The sequence below is a fragment of the Mustela nivalis genome (genome assembly GCF_964662115.1).
Source record: "Mustela nivalis genome assembly, chromosome: 17".
Taxonomy (NCBI): Eukaryota; Metazoa; Chordata; class Mammalia; order Carnivora; family Mustelidae; genus Mustela; species Mustela nivalis.
The window spans coordinates 49,690,830-49,710,745 of NC_139036.1; the positions used below are offsets into that span (position 1 = coordinate 49,690,830).

General features: G+C 45.9%; 1 protein-coding gene across 1 annotated transcript in view; it reads right to left on the reverse strand.

The window, feature by feature from the left end:
* Positions 1 to 19,916, reverse strand: part of PRKCA (protein kinase C alpha) — a gene marked incomplete at its 5' end in the record, with an annotated part of 383,747 nt that overhangs the window by 115,459 nt on the left and 248,372 nt on the right. Inside the window, 2 exons of the mRNA XM_082706673.1 lie at positions 1,749 to 1,877; positions 5,333 to 5,444. Of these exons, the coding sequence (XP_082562799.1) occupies positions 1,749 to 1,877; positions 5,333 to 5,444 (241 nt within the window). The remainder of the gene's footprint in view (positions 1 to 1,748; positions 1,878 to 5,332; positions 5,445 to 19,916) is intronic.

Below are 19,916 nucleotides of genomic sequence, written 5' to 3' on the forward strand. Positions count from 1 at the left end.
AACCAGAAAGGATAGTCCTCACGGGAAAGCAAATTAGCAGCTCCTTGATCTTGGACTTTCAAGCTTCCACAACTGTGACCAATGAATATTTGTGTTTAAGCCACCCGGTCCATGGTATTTATGACAGCAGCCAGAATTAAGACAATGTTACAGTTCTTATTGATTCTATCATTGAAATATATTATCTCTGCTTGTAGCAATTAAACATCCAACTATTAAATGTACCACCTGCTTGACTTTGGGCCAGTCACGTAAGTTCTTGATGCCTCCATCTCTAAAGTCAGGATAACCAAGTAAACGACCACTTAGGTTTAGAGAAGTTAACTACATGTCCTGCTCAGAAAGTGACCCTTTTGTGGGGACCACTCGTGTTGGCTGGTGTTGCCATTGTTATTAACCTCTTGCTGGATTCACGTTCTTAGAGCAGAGCTCAATCTATGCAAAGTATTTTATTTTTAATTTTTATTTTTATTTATTTTTTTTTTCCCTCCCGCGTCTATACAAAGCATTTTAGATGGATTCTCAATACCCTTGACCTAGATTATTGCTCTAAGTTAGACTTGTTGGCTTTTGAGTGTGGAAAACCTATGTCTAACTCAGTGAAGGGTGCTGTCCCCTAGAATGATCCTGCAGAATCATGAATCTAATTCAGTTCTTGGCCACGACGGGGTAATGAGGACAATACTTGCTGTGCCTGTGTGACGGGACCTGCCCTTCCTCTTCCCCGTACCCTGTGCCCCCACCCCAGCCGGGAGCCTCTGGGGACTCAGAGAAGACCGTGGAAAGCTCACAGCTGCAAATCAGCCCCATACGGCTGCTGCTTTTATTACAGGAGAAGGCACGGGGCCGGTCCAGCGTGCGGCGTGCCCTGCTGCGTTCACACACACACGAGGGCTGACCGTTCAGACACTCTTGCCAGGGCATTCTTGCCTCTCAGTGGGCTTTGCCCCTCACCGTGAAGCTCTGAATGGTTCCCTGCGAGGTCTATTGTACTGCCCACAGCAGCGGCTTTATAAAGTGTTGGAAAAACAGGGAAACCTTTAGCCAACAGGCATTCTAACCTTCTGCTTCCAAAGCCCTTGGCACATACTGCTTTCTGGTCATTTTCTCCTAAGCTGTGTGCTCTCCGCACACCCCCCGCCCCCCATCCCCCAGGACTCTGGCAAGGTGGCAGCCTTCTCAGAGAACAAGTGTCAGGTTGGGGCACTGGTGGCCACAAGAGGGGCCCTGGCTGTCGGCCTGGAGGACAGAGTGATCCCTACTGACAGCGTGGCAGGGGTGCAGGAGCAGTGGTCTGAGGAAATGAACTTCCCTGACATTCTCTACAGTGACATGCTCAGCCCCATGCCGAACACGGGGGAAGCGTAACCAGAGAACCTGAGGCGGTTTATCGTTGGTGTCACCCTTAGCGTGGGCTGAGCAGGTGGCCGCAGCCTGATGCCATGACACACCAGGGCCACCCGTACACCTCCCCCCTGCTTCCCTGTCCCCCCCTGGCACCAGGGGACAGCACACGGACCAGGTGTCAGAGTTCCCCAACCCACACGGCAGTTAGGACTCAGGATGGCCCCTGAGTAGCTGGGGGGTCAAGGTGGATGGCGTGGTCTCAGGGGGTGGGGTGGGGAGACGTGTTCGTGGGAAATCGGGGGTTCTGCATCTGAGTGTCTCTGAGGCAATGGCGCACCCGACCTTGACCCGAAAGCCCGCAGAGGATCTGCGAGCCTCACCCCTCGGCGGGCACGTCTTACCGGTGACGTGGAGCTTCTCGTCGGTGACCTCGGCCTTCAGGTAGATGCGGCCCCGCTTCTCCGTGTGGTCCATCCCGCAGAGGCTGGGCACGTTGATCACGCACTGCTTGTGCACGTTCATGTCACAGGCTGCGAATGGGGACAGTGGAGGGTGAGGCTGGCCGACGGGCTCACGTCAGTGTTGTGGTGTGCGAGCGCAAGTGCCGGGGAGCTACCCTCTAACTTGAGACGTTGCTATAATGTTTTCGGTGACACGGAGAACTGTTAGCAGATGTCCCTTACAACACAGGCTTCATGTGAATAACAATATCCTTAAAATACCCGTGCCATATTTGTCCAATCTTAACCAAAGCGAAATCCCCTGGCCTGCTCGTTCATGCTTTAGATATTTAACACCAGGCAAAATTCACACAGGTAAATGCATACAAAGCCCAGGCCAATTAATATTGCATGTATGCAGAGGGGAATTATATGCAAATTTTAAACAGAGGATATTTGTTGCCAAAGAATATCTTCTGCCCGTCTGAGCTTACTGTTTGGGAAGGGTGAGACTCTGTGGACTGAGTACAGGAAAGTCATAAAATTTCTTTCCTTTAGTTAACTCTGTATTTTCATGAAGGCTTAAGTACCTTGCCTTTTTTTTTTTTTTTCAGAACTTTTATTTGAGATTTTAAACCTGTCTGCAAATCTTTAAATATTATTCTAAGTAAAACAAACACACGCCTGGCATGATAAGCCATTCCCTACCAGCTGACATTACGTGGGTGAGCCAGGGAGGAATGAAAAGATCAGTCTCTGCACAGTGAACCAAGGAAACCCCGAAAAGAATCCTGTGTATCATTCCTGTTCCTCCAGGATTCCCAGAGGAGCCAGGGCCACTGGAATCCTCACACGCCCACGACAGGACGTGACAAGGCTCTTCCGTAACCTTCAAGGTAGAGCCCACATGCTCATTTCCTTTTCAGTTTTTAACGTGGTGAGGCAGATTGCCAAAAGCATCACAAATAATGCATATTTGCTAGGATTCGATATGGGAAGCAGGATAACGCACCCAATGAGGAAAGAATCATCCTTGTCTCCACCAGTGTGGATCGTGCTTGCGTTTCTGTTCCCAAACTGTGCCCCAGCTTCTCGCAGCTGATAGAAAGGGACATCTGCTGTGTTGTAAGGGACATCTGCTTCTTGACAAGGTGGGCTATTGACGGGACCTGTGCTCACCAACTCCTGGCTTCAAGTGCTGGGGCAGAATTGCAACTTCCAAGAAATGAATGCCAGCCTCTCCGGGAGGGAGAAGCACCACGGGGTGGGGAGCAGGGGAGGTGGGAGCGCCCTGGGTTGTATTCTTGTCTTGGCACCACCACGACTGGCTTTTTGATCTTGGGAAGTTCAAGTGCTCTCTCTGATTCTGTGACCTGCCCTGCAAACTAAAAGGCAGGTATGGACGGGGGTAGCTCCTGTCTTTGCTCTGCTAAGCAGAGTTGTATATGGCATTCTGACCCTGCAACCTGTGAAGGCAGAGGGAAAGGTTTCTTGTCTGCAGAAGAAAAGGGAGGGGCTGGGCTCCTGGCACCCATCTGCTTCTCGGCCTCCCTTGAGGAAGGAGCACAGGCAGCAGCCCCAGAGGCCCTATGACTCCAAGGACAAGAGTTTTTTTTTTTTTTTTTTTTTTTTAAGGACAAGAGTTTAAAACAAAAGAAGACAAAGCAAAAAGCACTGGTCCAGGTCAGTGGTTTTCAACTTTTTTTTTTTTAAGTAATGGAACCATTTTTCAAATAAAATCTTAAGCAGAGTCCTAACACATAAACCAGATAAGTGTTAACTTCATCAGCAAAAAGTCAGTAGATCAATGCAAATTGATACATTTATTACAAAGACATGCATCGATCACCCATAAAGCCCTTGGATCCAAATAAAATTTTGAAACCAGCTGTCTCCGTCCTGCACTCACTTCTGCTCTCTCTTAGTGCTGTCCAGCTCCGTAACAGGAGAGTACCTAGAAAGGCTAAACACTGCCCAGCAACGTGCAGGCTGGCGGACTCCTTGGGGAAGTGGACGTGGCGGGAGAAACGTGGTTACACATTCTGCCCAACCAGTGAAGCTGGCAACGGTGTTTACACCGTCTCCTCCAACTAGTCAAGCTCCAGTGGGTCACACATTCAAGAATTCACTTGTGTCCCATGGTTTTAAAAGAGTTAAAAGTAGATTTACAAATGCACTTAGGATTCGCACTCGCAGAACCCCTGAAAACCACGTCTTTGGAGCACAAGGGCTTCTCAACTCAGATGAAACGACTGGTCTGGATCATCACAGAGGTTTTGTTTAGACTGTAAAATCTGACAGCTTCCAAGGTAAAGGACCTCTGTGTGCTGAGAAACTATTCATCTGCTCTATAATGTTCCTTTCATCTTGTTTTTTATATACACGTTGTCTTTGCCCCATGTAGCATATGCCTAGAAAGCTTTGGCCATAGTAGAAGGAATTAATGAATGGCAACATATTGACATTTCCATAACACATCCCTGTCGACTAGAAAAACAGGTTCAGTAATTACTTTTTTTTTTATCTTGAAATTATACATTTTTATTTAAACATGTAAATGGGGGGCGCCTGGGTGGCTCAGTGGGTTAAGCCGCTGCCTTCGGCTCAGATCATGATCTCAGGGTCCTGGGATCGAGTCCCGCATGGGGCTCTCTGCTCGGCAGGGAGCCTGCTTCCCTCTCTCTCTCTCTGCCTGCCTCTCCATCTACTTGTGATTTCTCTCTGTCAAATAAATAAATAAAATCTTAAAAACAAATAAATAAATAAATAATAGACATGTAAATGGCCTGGGAAATCTTATAAGAATTATCAACGTAAAGAGTTCCCAGGTTTGTCTGCCTTTCTACCTGGCGCTTGAGGATGATACATACAGAACAGAAAGGGAGGCATGGAGAGGCTGATGCCATCCTGTCCGTGGACTTCGGGGGTTCCCTCTCTGACTGGCCTGATAGAAATCTGGTCTGTCCGTGAACGTGCAGGAGGGCGAGTGAAATTCGGAGGTCTGGTTTTCATTTTCATCGTAGTTTCAGTTTTAAGGAGAGCCTACTGGATTTTTCCACAGTCCACCCACTAATTAGAGACACAGGAAGATAATGACTATGGTGGCTGAGCTTATTTTGAAGCCGAACCAAATGTGGAATCTGGAGGTGGGGATTCTTCTTTCAACACATGGCATTCGCTTTGGGGTTTGACTATCCTGTATTTTACAGTGACTGAAGATTTCCACCACAAAAAAAAAAAAACACACACAAAAAAACCCAGCACTAACTTCGTTTATAAATCGGGTGGGGTTGGTGTTTTTTTTGTTTGTTTGTTTGTTTGTTTGTTTTTGATGTTGGTTCACAATTAGGCAAGTAAGGATTTTAATAGATGAGTATTTTGACGGTGGAGCGGTCCTACACTTTTTTTTTGGTGTGGTACGTATTTGAATGAGTTCTTTTATTGATGAGTGGACCTGGAAAAGGTCCGGAAGCTGAGGTGCTCTTGAAAACCCGGGGTATCAGCTGCAGAGCCTCACCATCTACTGGAAAAGAAAACTTACTTACTGTCACATTTCATCCCTTGATGGATAAGTCCGTACAGCAAGGAGCCACAGTGATCACAGAAGGTGGGGCTTCCATAGGTGTGGATTTTGAACTTGTGCTTGCTTCTGGGGTCCTGGTGGGGAGGAGAGGAAGCACATTGTTTATTCCATCATCAAAGGAACACATTTTTGGACAAAGCCAAGGTCAGATCCCACCATTTCCTCCTCGTCCCATGTCCAAGGTTCAATATGAGACTGTATGCTATTCTCTGGGGTAATACAGCAGGGGGTAGGGGAGGGGGAGACTTCATCGCATCGTGGTTTTTTTTTTTTTTTTTTTTTTTTTTTAGATTTTTTATTTATTTATTTGACAGAGAGAAATCACAAGCAGATGGAGAGGCAGGCAGAGAGAGAGAGAGGGAAGCAGGCTCCCTGCCGAGCAGAGAGCCCGATGCGGGACTCGATCCCAGGACGCTGAGATCATGACCTGAGCCGAAGGCAGCGGTTCAACCCACTGAGCCACCCAGGCGCCCCATCGCATCGTGTTTTAATAGGCTGCCCATTTTGGACCATATAGTAAATACCCGTGTTTCCTTTCTTTTCAGTGTGTATGTAAGTGCACACACCAGGGTTTCCCACTTTGGGACCCAAAGTTGTAAAAGTGCCTGCGGGCAGGCAGGGGGTTTTAGACGTCGTGGTATCGTGGTATCTGGTGCCCGGCACAGGCTGCAGCTCACGGTGGACACAAAGTCTGAGTGTATTTGTGAACTGAGTGACCCTGGATCCACTCAGTGGTCCTGGGGTGATCTCCTTTTGGGCAAGTTTTCTTGAAATACAGCATTAAGACCAGATATGCAGCCAAACCAACAGAGACCTCTTCCTGCTTCTGCACTATTTCCAAAGCATTATACGCATCTGCATGGGCAAACTCCAGGATAATGAGGTGAAAATTGGAAACGGCACTGAAAGCACACTTTCCCCTAGCCCCCTGCTGCAATTTCATTATCTTCCCTAGCATGGCATACAAATTACTGAAGGTACGAGACCACATTCTCTCAAGTAGCCTTTTAGTTCCTCAGTTTGCAGAGTACAGATAAGGAAATCAACATTATACACAGCTGAGTGTCGTAACCAAAGAGCACGGACTCTGCAGTCAGACTGCCTGGGTTCGGTCCCCTGGCTACTACCTCCCAGAAGCATGACGATGGACAAACAACTCATCCCATCCTTTCTGCCTCATCTGTAGACTGGGAAATTAACAGCGCTTATCTTACGGGGCTGTTATGAGGACAAAACAAGTCAGTCTTATTAAATGCAAAGGAGGGGCCATCTATTTCAAATGTGCCTCTACGTCTTGGACCTCCGTTGACTGACATGCAGAAGCGGAGGGTTGAGCCAAAAGATCTTTAGGTCCTGCCTGAAATATAAAACAATTTCATCCTCAAGTCCATATCAGCATACTTTACCTTACTAAATTCCTCCTCCTGAATCATTCTTTGCGGCCCCATTGGCAGTTAATATAGAGCTGCCATTAACTGAATTTGAAGGAAGACAACAGAGGAGAAGGGTTTGGGGGAAGGGCAGGAGACTCACAGCTCCACTGCAGACTCCCTGAGGCAGACTTCTCCCTCCTGAGCATTTCCAAAGAAAACTACTCCTAGCTCTCCACCTTCTAAGAGCCTAGGTGCTGGTGGTTTGAGAGCATTTCAAAGGGGGTTTTGATTTTGTAAAGTGATTCATCTTTTGGTTGACTCTGAAACCTCAAATCCAAGCCACATATGCCAATGACTTATACAGTTGACCCTTGAACAATGTGGGGATTAAAGGCATCGACACCCACTCCCACAGTTGAAAATCCATGTATCACTTTGACTCCCTCCCCCACTTGTTAGCTGGAAGGCTGACCAAGAACATGAAACAGTCAATTCACACATATTTTGTATGCCATATGTAGTATATGCTGTAGTCTTACAATCAAGTAAGCTAGAGAAAAATGTTAAGAAAAACATAAAATATATCTAATGTACTATAGAAAATCCGTGTGTGTGTGAATCCATGAAGTTCAAATCTGTGTTGTTCAAGGGTCAACTGTAATTATGTTTTAAAAGTCATGAGATTGAAAATCCTGGAATATTTCAATCATGTACAATAGTATAAAGAACATTACATGAAACACGTATCACTCAGACCTGACAAATTGTATGGTTATCTTCTCTACAGAGACATTAGTGGCCTTCAAAGTCACGTGGGCAGTGAAGAATAGAGCTAGGATTTGACCAATGTTTGCATCTTTAACACGGCTTCTCATCCAAGAGCTTAACAAAAAACAATCCACCCAGAATGAAATTTTGGCTCTGAACATTCTTTTTAAAGCAAAGTTTTAGATTTTCAACACAACATTTCAACAAGATTTTATTTATTTGAGAGACGAAGAGTTTGCGAGAGAGAGAGAGAGAGAGAGAGGGAAAGCATAAGCGAGTGGGCGGGGCAGAGGCTAGGGAGAAACATATTCCCCTCTGAGCCGGGACACCGACCCCCATAGGAGGCTCCATCTCAGGACCCCAGGATCATGACCTGAGCCAAAGGCAGACAACCTACTAAGTCACCCAGGTGCCCCAATATAACATTTTTAAAAACAAGTCTACCACCTGTTTTATGAATAAAGTTTTACTGGAACACATCTATGCTCATTCATTTATATATTTTCTGTGGCTACAAGGGAAGAGTTGAGAAGTAATGACAGAGCCCACAAAGCCTAAAATATGGCTACGAAGCCTAAAATTATTAGCAATTTGGCCCTTACGGAAAACCTCTGCCAATCTCCTCCGGACCATGGTTTGCTCTACATGGCACCAGCATGACCTGGAACTTGTCTGAGATTATTTAGCTCCTCCCCAGACCAACTGAATCAGAAACCCTGTGCAGCCTCAAGCTTCATGTTTCAACAAGCCCTTCAGGTGATCCTAATACTGGCAGGTACGCTCAGGACTGAGAACCACTGCTGGAGGTTACTTGACAAATATCTAGTAAGTGCCTCCTGGACGCCAGGCGCAGATGTGTGTGGGTGATTGGCAATACTGAGTCAGGTCATCAGTTTCCTTCCTAAATGTCCCTTAGGGTGTGAAAAATCAATGTCATCTTTGGGAGATTATCGTCCTTATCAAGGAGTAGCTGTGAGCATGGTCTCAAGCCTGGGTTTAGCCTCCGTGAGAGCATTGCACCAATTTCCAGATGTTCGGCAGAATGTTGAGGGCACAGAACAGTGTCAGTATCCATTAACAGTCCCCATGTTGACAGCAAAGGTTACATCCTACCACGTGGAGGGCAAAGAGGATGCTAGGGGAAAGGAAGCAGCCAGCTTTCCCTGCAGAAGCAAGGCACCAACAACTGACCCTTGATAAAGAATGCACGGCAGCTCGCACTCAGCCCTCTGGAGCCTGTGCGTGCCTGGCGGCTCCGGGGCAGCTATCCTGCCAGTGGGCTGTCACACAGATCTCTACTGATGTGGCACACACGCGGCTTGCTTCACTTTTCAGGAAAATCTAAGTCTTACTCCTCCGATCCCCAGATGGCATCTTCAGGCCCCAACCGCGTGGAGGTGTAGGAAGAGAGGAAACCACTGCTTCCACCTCCTGTGGAAGTCTGGAGAATGACCAAGTCCTGGAGTCCTCACACTCCAAAATCATGAGCAGCCAAGGATCACGCCTATGTTAATGAGAATCATAGTAACACAATAATAGTAACCCCTGTTTGCTGATCTTCACAGGTGTGCAGGTGGTTTAAAATGGACAGGACCTCTCCTACAGAAGGAGCTTCTACCAGGATTCTGGAGGGGTTGGACTCTAGTCCTGATACGAATTCAGCAATTTTGGACAAGTCGTGTCACTTATTTACAAAGCAGAAATATCCCTGTCATAGCCCTGGGGATGGGGCCCACCTTTGGGAACGTACGAGATAGGGCTTTGCAAACCCCAAATCCCTAAGTAAATATAAGATTATTACAATTACATTATCCTTGGAAGTAAAGTCCAAGATGCTCAAGGTTTTCCAACAATACTTTAGGGACTTGGATCAGAATGGGAAGGAAGAGGAAAGCTGATCAACTTTGGGGCCCATGGGGTGCTGGATCAGAGGCCCAGTTGGCAAGGAGGCAGGGGACTTCCTCTGAGGTCCTGAGTTCCCGTCCTCTGCTCTGGAGTGGCCTTCCCAGGCAAGTGCCCCCCACTGGGTGGTGACACGGGAACACAGAGCCCGTCAAGCCAACCCGCCTGTGTACCGCTCCCACCATCAAGACAGCTCATCTCTGTCTCCGCAGAAATGGAATGCAGGAGCACAGACACTCATTTCCAATTGAATTAATCTCACCTTGTCTGACAAAAGAAACCACAGTGTTAGCTAAAGAGCTAGGACTTATGATTTACAGAAGCAACTGTCCTGAAAAGCTCCAGGCTCTTCCTGTTCCTATCCATAGCTGCTAGCTAGTGGCGCGCTTTACTTCTCTGGGCTCTGATTTCCTCATCGGGAATCCGAAGAGACTGGGTCAGCACTTTCAAAGGGGCAGAGTTCCCAGGGCCCACCAGCTGTCAGGAGTGCCCATGGGCTGCTGAGGGCACAGGAGGGAGGCCAGTGCTAAAATACCAGCGTGAAAATAGCCAGATGAGACGATCCCTTTGATGCTTGCTTTGAAGACGAAGACAAACTTTTAATTTTTATCCTGATGTATTTTAAGACTCCCAGCAGTTTGTAAAAATAGTACGGACTGTTCCTATATATGCTCCAGCCGGCCTTCCCCAGGGATAACGTCTCACATAACCACAGCACATCGGCAAAACCAGGACCTGACACCGTGACAAAGCCATTAACCACCCACTTCAGGGTTTCACCAGATCCCGCACATGTACTTCGCACGTGTGTATTATTACTGGATGGCTCATGAACCACACACACTCTTTACTGAACAGAGAATATGCGAGTATTTGCACAAATTCCGGCAGACCACCACCCAAGGAGTGTATTTATCAAACACACAATCCACTGACCAGCTCTTCAAAACAATATGATTTCAGGGCACAGGCTGGGCGAGCACTCACCCAAGTGACGGGTGCCAGCCAGGGGGCGTGGCCATCAAAGGTGTGTAAGTCACACGTTTCCAATGGGTGCTGGTAATCCAGGCTTCTCTCGTGGGGCTCTGGCCCTTCCCTCCACCTGGCCCAAACATCTTACACCAAGAGCCCACGTGTGGAAACACCAAACACGCCTCCTCCCGGAAGCCTCTCCAGACTCTTCAGCACCAGTCACAATTTTCCTCTTTCGTCTTGGCCTTCCAAGACACGTGGCTTCTGCCTCTCCTACGCCACCCCCACATCCTACTCCTTACAAGGTTATTACCGTCTACCTCCTCTTTCCGGTTTCCCTCATGGACCACACACTCGTGCGCGTCACAGACACACCCCCGGCAGGCCACGCCACGGAGGCTAAGGGATGGTCCGGGATGGTCCTAAAGCTCCTGCTGAGCTTGCAGCTGGACCAGAACCAAGGCTAGAATGAAGGGTTGCTAGTAACCTTCTCTCCAAGCTTCCTGGAAACTTGAGCAAAAAGGAAAAAAAAAAACACACACCAGAGTCCTCCAGGACTGCAAAGCCACCTGGATGCCGCAGACAGGCATCTGTCTTGTTTCCCTCTAAAACCATTTGTTTCCCACACGGTGAGCCTTCAGTGAACGTGTACAAAGTCTTCAACAAAGCCTATTTTACCACTGTTCACCTGAGGATTCTAGGTAAAGTCATCCCACAGTGTAGCTATGGTAAGTCTGGCCTCACACTTCAGTGCCCCACACCCCCCACAAATGGCTGGTCTACTCCAAAGCCTTCGGTATTACCAAGTTAGCAACACCTCCCCATTTCATCCAATACATGTACATCTGACTTTTTTTTTCTTTTTTTTAAGAACGTCCCTAGACATTGGCAGCCTCTCATTAAGTGGAGTATGAAACCTACTGTCACCAGTCACAAGCCTGACATATTACAATGAAAGGGGGAGCCACTCAGCTCCGATGTTTCTGTCGTAAACGCGGTTGGGGGGGCGTAAAAGGAGTTTCTGACTCAACCAATTTTCATAGGAACGAATGAAGCCTAACCCACAAATCGAAATCTAAGACCTCTCAGAGGAAAGGAACAAATGGAAATTTCAAGTTCTACCGAAAGCATCTGCTGGTCTGTTTCTCATATCTTAGTTTTAGACTACGGCAACTTAATCAGCTTTCCTTGGAGACGCTGCTCTACATTTCCACCAGGACTTGTCAGTCTTTTGTCAAAATCATCCCAGCCACCGTCCTTATGTGATCTGTTAAAAATAAACCCATGGGTCTCTGCTGCACAAAATTTTGGTACTTTAAATGGCCTAGATGCCTTCTTGTCGTGTTATCTATAACTATCTGGAAGGTGTTCTCCAGGTACACTTTGAATGGCGGCCTTCAAGGTTGGCATCCACCAATACTTGATGTGAAATCTCCAGAGGGTTAAACTCCTCACCTGCCCAAAGGCTGGCAATCAATGATGCCTTTTGATGTTTACATTTGAACAGACATCATTTCAAAAGCCCTTTTCATCTGATGAGTAAAATAATGGCAGGCGTTTGGCTGGAGGTCAGCCTGCATTGAATTTCCCACCGGTATCTCAATGCCTCTGAAATGCCCCCACAGGTCTTTCACAGAGCACCGAAATGGCTGTCGCTGAGGGCCAGAGTCCAGACTTTAAGATGTTCTGGAAAAGATTCTGTTTTTAACTGAGCGAAGCCTGCAGGGTGGCTGCCTTCATCGCCCAGAGCAGTGTGGTTCCTTCAAGCTGCTCCTTCTAAATACCAAAGAAAATTCTCCACTTTCACCATCTGATGTGTTCTCATGAATCATTCTTTAAAGCCAAGCCCGGGTCTAAATGTCACCCACATGCTGATTACACAAGCAACACCAAAAACATTGCTCCAAGGGTGAATCTGGCATCATTTCTGAGATCTTAAATTTCTTGGGAAGCAGGGTGTTTTTTTTTCTTCAATAATTTTTAAAATTCCTATTTAAATTATTTTATGTTACCATGAGAGAGTACTACCAAAACCAGATCACACGAGCAGGGAGATTTTATGTAACTTGAGTATCACTCATAATTATTACACCGGACACCATGTACCGCACAAGCCCCCCACATCCCTTCTCGGGCTGTGGCATCAGCCTGGTCAACTATGTTTGGATGTAGGGAATGCACCTGGCCTTAGATTACACTGGTCTTGTTGAATGTTGCCTGTCTTAAGGAAGGACCAAGGAACTTCCATTTCTGGTGAGTTAATTTTTGATCTTAATGTAACCCTACATTATTCTGATGAATAACATTCATCTTTATAGTTGAACTAACTTGTCAAGCCAGGCTTTGCTAGTAGAAGGGTTCCTATGGGCCCTTCGCCCAGTTGGGCAAGATGCTATGATCATTAAATACAAAGTGGCAAACTCTTTAAAAAGATGCTACATAAATCTCTACCTGCAAGACAATGGCTAAATAAACCATAATATATTTATACTGTGGGATACTATGTAGCAGTTAAGCCAAAGGAGCTAGATCTTTCAGTAACAATGTGGGCAGACCTCCCCAGTAGATTGTCTAGTGGAATGGAACATAAAAAGTGACATTTATGTAGAAAGCAGAATGAAAGACAACCCCAGATATAGAACAATAATACAGCTTTCCTCTAGATAGATATATAAATAAAACGCCTCTGGGAAAGTGTGTTGACAGACTAGATTCAGAAACAAAGGTGAGAGACCCTACGCTATCTGAAAAGATTTAAGTTGAAAAGAATGAATTCATACATTATCTATGCAAGCTAAAGTACCCCGAATCCCAGCTGAATGTATTTGGTTATATTTCCACTGGATCATGAGATGCCATTAGAGAGACAGCCCGGACATGTGGAAGAAACTGGGGCATGACTGTTCTAACTGGTGATGAACGGACTGTATTTGTGGCTTTCCCAGTGTTCGGCTGAGAAGGTGTCTAAATGAACTCACTCTGCAGATATCCGGCACCACCAGCCATCGATAAAATGGAAATCTTAATTGAAAATTATAACATAACCATCTTCTCCCTCCGGAATCAATTCTATATGTTGCCATCACCTCAGGACAAAAACTTGACATAGAGTCATGTCCTGTCAGTTATGGCTTTCCAATTCTGAAAGAATCTTTGATGGTTTAGTATGAAAGTATGGTATTAAAATCAGATGCTGAAAATCTGCAAATATTCAAACCACAAAGCCTAACTATTCTTCATTTAAAAATGTGGGCTCTCCTATCCGGCTATCAATTTCTTCATGTCACCTAAGAAATTATGTATCGGACACGTGATGGTGTGCCACGTGGTACATCCATGGTGGCAAAGATTCAGGGTGTGGCTCCGGTCCTGTCTTGTTTGGGAGAGGCAGAGTGACACTGCATTAACAAGTCACAAACTTTCTAACAAATTCCTCCTAATTTTCAAGTGGCTCAACACAACGAGCATTTATTTCTTACTCTTTCCCCTGGGACCCAAGCTAGAGGGCAGCCCCCAACTGGGACGTGGCCAGTCTAATGGCAAAGGACAAATGTCAGGACTGCTCAACGGCTCTTAAATCTCCAACTTGGCAATGATGCCATCATTTCTGCTCACATTTCATCAGCCAAAGCAAGACATGCGAGCCGTGATGGGAATCAGCAGGGCAAGTGTATGTAATCCTTCCCAGGAAGGGGCAGAAAGCATTCTGAGTAATAGCATAATCCACAAAGACCCAGAGAAAGCTGCTCGAAGTCTACTGGCATTTTACATTATTGGAGGAAGGACAAAAGAATGGATTAGAACTTCAAACTTTGAAAGCTCGTAGGTTTTAAGGTCAACTAAATATAGTTTTAAGTTGGAGTATCAAATAAGCCATCTACTTTTTAGATGTTATATTAACTTAGCAGCAAAGAACATCCCTCCATCTTATTGGCTTAGCATCGCATACATTTCTTTCTCTCTCAGGTTATAAGTCAGGGCTGCAGAGTGGGAGCACTGCCTGCTCATTTTAGGACCAAGGGATGAAGGGACAGCCATTGTCTGGGATACACCATTATCAGGGAAAGAAAAGGAAGAGGTAGAACCCAAAAATGAAATCTGTTAACGCTTCTTGCAAGTGGCTACTTCCCACCTCTCCCTCCCTCCCTGGCTCACCACGGGTCAAAGCAAGGCACAGGGGTAAACTTGACCCTGGGTGGAAGTGCTCCTGGTCTAGGGGGGACCTGCAAGCCACATGGCATGGTGGCATCCATCCTCCTTTTACAGGTGGTGGAGCAAACAGTGGGGGACAGTACAATCTTCCACAGATGCCCCTCAGTGTCTCCATCTACACACCACGTATTTAGGAACTGGTGGACATGTTTGTTTCCCAGATAGATTTTTTTCCCTTTCCTGTAGTCATACTGACTCTTCTAAAGGAAACCATTCAAATATTTTGTTTCTTGCCCACTCAATTAGGCAAGGTGATTGCTTTATTTAGCTTTAGGATAACCTTTCGAATGGTGACCTGTTCAGAAAAATCTCGCATTTAAAAAAAAATATTTTTTTTCCTGCTTTAAGTTTTTATTTTGAAGTCACTTTTAAACCCACAAGTTGTAAGAAGAGTGGAGTTCCCTGGTACCCTTCAGCCAGCTTCCGCACCCCCCACCCCTGCTCCCATGATAACAGCTTACAAAGCCACAGTGGATGATTAGAATCTAGAAACAGATACTGGTACACAACCCTACGGATGTTACCAGGTTTTACACGCACTCATTGTGTGGATGTGTATAGCCCCATGCAAATTTGATCACATTTACAGTCACGATGAGAAAAGCTCCATCACCACAAAGAAGCCTCCTTGTACTAATCCATTTACAGTCACAAGCTACCCCCTCCATCCCCAACTTCTGGCAAGCACTGAGCTGTTCTCTGTTAGATAAATTTCTATAGCATTTCTTTAAAGCACCCAATAATGTTTGTGATAATTAAAGATCTGGTTAGCTCCAATGCCACAGTTTGAAAGGAAAATAAAATAGGAACATAAGAAGCATCTTAATTATGTGAACCCTTGCCAGCCCTGAACAAAGTGATTTGTTCCCTAAAAAAAAAAAAAATTCATGGCCAAGTTTATAGGACTGAGAACACATCAGAGATAAAAGGAAACATATTTATTCAAGAGTCTCCAAGAGCCCATCTTCTCTGTTTAATATAGGAAAGACAGAATTGGGCTGTTGGTCGTGTGAGAAACCCTGACATTCTAAGACATGTGGGACAAAGTCTGAACCTAGCATTTCATGGTAGGGAGATGCTGCCCTTCTTTGTCATGGGCTTGGAAAAGGATGTTATTTGCAAGAAGGCGGATTTTCACGGCTCCCTAAAATGCTGGAAGATTCCCCAGCAGCTGGTGTTTGTTCAACTGATCAAACACAACAGAGCAGGCAGAAGGTGTATCCCTTTCACTCTCCTGACTGCAAAGTTCAGAGGGGGCAGGATTCTTTCTTTCTTTAGGTACGTCTGATTCCTTCTCCAGCTCATGCAGTACTCCTAATAAATACTTCCCAAATAGCAAGGCCTCCTAGCTCTAGCTCTAGCACCCTAGCGCCTGGGTGGCCCACTTGATTAAGCATCTGACTCTTGATTTTGGCTCAGGTCATGATCCTGGGATTGAGTCCCACATCAGGCTCCGAGCTGGGCGTGGAGCCTGCTTAAGATTCTCTCTCTCTTCTCCTCAGTCCCTCCCCTTCTTCACAAGCACTCTTAAAAAGAGAGAGAGAGAGAGAAGGAGAGAGACAGAGATTTACTACCTGAGGGCCAGTGATCTTTTTAGTTCCGCACTAATGTGTATTTTCTTTAATGTGCAGCTTATGGCCAAATTTTGTAGTCACTTGTTAGTGTTCAATTGTTGATTTGCCCATTCATTTATACAGATAAATTCATATTCATAAGAAAACTAGAAAGTATGGTTAAGTAGAAAGGAAATTATATACATATATGTTAATATTTTGACACATTTGTCCAAGAAAGATGAGCATGTGTGTTTTCTTGGGAATCATATTAAATAGAGTGATGGTCTTGGGGGGGGGTCTTTATTTTTAAACAACTCATCCTAAACATCTCTTCATATCATTAAACACAAGGCAGTATCACCCTTTAGTACATATTTCATCACGTGGAGTTACCATCGCTGATTTACTCAATCCCCAAGCCCTGGATTTTGGTTTATTATTCACTTTTGTAAACCACACTACCGTATGTGTCTGTGAGCACACACCGTGCAAACGTCTTAGCTCCTAGAAACCTTGGGCCAATGGAATGAACATAAAATACGAAATTTAAAAGCTACCATAAGCTTTTAAAAAGCTTATATAAGCCAGGGGTTTGATTTTGATGAAAGCCACGTGGGCTGTGCTGGAGATGGCTGCTGAGCCTTTCGGCAAGCTAACCAGAAACTAGTTTTCAATTTGGCTAAAAAGTGATACGTGGGGGCGCCTGGGCGGCTCAGTAGGTTAAAGCCTCTGCCTTTGGCTCGGGTTGTGATCCTGGGGTCCTGGGATCGAGTCCCGTGTCGGGCTCTCTGCTCAGCAGGGAGCCTGCTTAAACATAAATAAATAAAAATACAAAAATACAAAAATAAAAAGTGATATGTGACTCATAGCTTCTCCTTGATTTTTGTCAGGTGGAGGCATTTGTCACTGCGTTAGGATCCCCCGGGTGGCTCTCTGACTGCTGAGAGCTGCCACAAAATGGTGGCTGCCTTTTTCCCCCCCCTCTCTGAGGCTGCTCTCTTCTTAAGGATTTACTGTTCTTTCTACCCATATCTTTTTGTTTTTCAATCCCTCCCCCCACCTTTTTTTTTTTTTTTTTTTGGATAGTAAATCTCCAACCATTTGTCACTTAAGGATGACTGGTCTAAAGCCATAAAATGGCAGAACATCTTACAAATTAAAAAAAAAAATCTCTATTTCTGGCATTAGCTTCGCATGGGTGCTCTGGGTTTGGCTCTGCAGCTGCGCCTGGGTGAGACCTTTCCATCTCAGCCTTCCCGCGTGAGAGGCGCCTTCTCAGGGACAGCTGTGTTGTCCCTTAGCATCTGCCGCTGCTCCCTGCCCATCTCTGTCCACGCATCTCCAGGCTGGGAGGCTGTATGCTGGTGGCCCGAGGGCCTGCACGCCTTATATAGAGGAATTCTTCTCTTCCTCTGCTTTTTTTTTAAACAATGGGAGGTAACACGAATGCACTTTCCTCCAACTGTGACGTTAAATGCATCCCAAGCAATAAATACCTCCCAGAACTCGGCCTGAAGAATGCTGGCCACGGCAGCACCTGCTCAGACCTCCCCTAGAAGGACGAGGGTGACATTAGAGACCTCCGATCCGACGGTCTCCAGCTGCTGGCGTGATGGGCGCAGCTCTTAGAGAAATCTGAAGTCTGCCCTTGGGATGGCAGAAACCTACTACGCACGTCTGAACTGTGTTCTTCTGGCTTTTGTTACATAAAACAAACACCAAGCAAACATATCACTGGGAACACGCTGTTTTGCTCCCCACGAAGGGCTAAATTAAGGCAGAAATTCAGGTTGTTGGCCCCATGAGGGTTAGCCTCAGTGCCTGCTTCTCCCCTCCTGCAGGGGGAGGTTGGGAGAAGGTGTCTGGAAAGAGGGGGGCGAGGGAGGCATGTGGCATGGAAATATCTTTACACGAACACCTCTAACTGATGTTCTTTTTATTTGAAGAGACAGAAATACCATGATAGCTAGTATTCTAAAAAAAAAAAATTTTTTTTTCCTCCTTGTTAACTGGCTTAAACTGAAGGGGGGAAAATCAACATTTAAAGCAAAAGGGGGAACATAACAAAACCGAATGGCAGCCGGTGGTCCACGATGACCAGTCAGAAGGCTGCCCTAGACCCCTGTTGGTCCAGCTATATAGAGATGACTCAGAAACATATTTCCAGTGTGTCTGTTTATCCATTCTTCCTAAGAGGATGCTGCGGTGGGTGGACGATGTGTGAACACTTAGGTCTCAGAGGACTTTCCCCTTGTGACATGGCCATGGAGGGTTCCGGGAAGGACAAGAAACTGAAGCTTAGGATGAAGAAAGATCCATGGCTACGGAGCACTAAAATCAAGATTTCAACCCAGGCCTTTGACTCAATTGATGGGTCCGACCCTGTCCTAGATGTTGAACCCAAGGCTGATGCAGGCATCGATTGGGCATGAAGGCTCCTTCAGGCATTGAAATGAATTTGATAATAGTGTAGATGCCCAAACTTATGTTTTCCAGGTAACACAAATGGACATAAAACAGAACACTCTTTTCCCCCTGAGAACAGAAAAATATCCAACAAAATGTAAAGTAGCAGCTAATAATGTATCATGAAATGGTAACAAAGGTTAACAGAAGTTTCATTCTTAATATCTATAGATTCCCATTTCGTTTTTTTTTTTTTAAGATTTATTTATTTATTTATTTATTTATTTATTTGACAAAGCAAGGGAGAGACCACAAGTAGGCAGAGAGGCTGGCAGAGAGAGGGGGAGAAGCAGGCTCCCCGCCGAGCAGAGAGCTCGATGTGGGGCTCGATCCCAGGACTCTGAGATCATGACCTGAGCCAAAGGCAGAGGCTTAACCCACTGAGCCACCCAGGAAGCCCATGGATTCCCATTTCTACCATTGCATACATGTCTGGGATGGAGGAGAAAGCCAGATACCCTTTAATTCCACTAGAGGGAAATAGAATGACAGTGAGGGATGCAAGTCAAGAAATTTTAAAGACTGTCACCAAGGGTCCTGATGAACCCTTGTGTTTCAGAGCACACGTGGCCCTCTCCTTTACAACCACCTCCTCCAGAGAAGTGAAATCAGGCTGTAATTGTCTTCAGCCTCCATGATCACATGCAATTGCAACATTCTGTTCTTTCTAGGAAGTGATTTTTCTATTCTTCTGAATCAAGCCTATAGCATCGGACAGCCACACCAATGTACTTTCACAAAGACTCTGACTGGTATGTGTAAGCGCGTATATCCTGCACATGTAGAAATTTCAACAGGGAAGGTAGCCTGGGACGAAAAAAAAAAAAATGCCATGGGAGACCTTCTTACAATCTACGGAGTGATGAGAGATTTGTTCATCAGGCCAACGGGGGGTCTAGACGGCCCAGCACTGTCCAACAGAACCTTCTGACAGCGTGGGAACGTCTCACAACCCGTCCTGTCCAGCACAGTCACCAGCAGCTCTGTGCTGAGCTCTTGGAATGTGGGGGCTTCTACTGAGCAGCTGGATTTTTAAATTCTCGTTTACTCGTAATTCATTCCAACTTCAATAGCCATGGTGGCTAGTGGTCACAGTGCTGGACGCCACAGATTTAGAACCCCTTCCAGAGACACCCTGTATGTTCAAGTCTATGCTCCTTTCTTCCTCCTCCTTGTCAGAGGTCCCAAGATGCAGACTCACACTGGGAGGGAGCCGCGGATTCTCTGTAGATAACCAGGCAGGCGGGACTATGAATCAGTGGCTGGACGGCTCTCCTGAGCCGGCCTTTCATGTGAA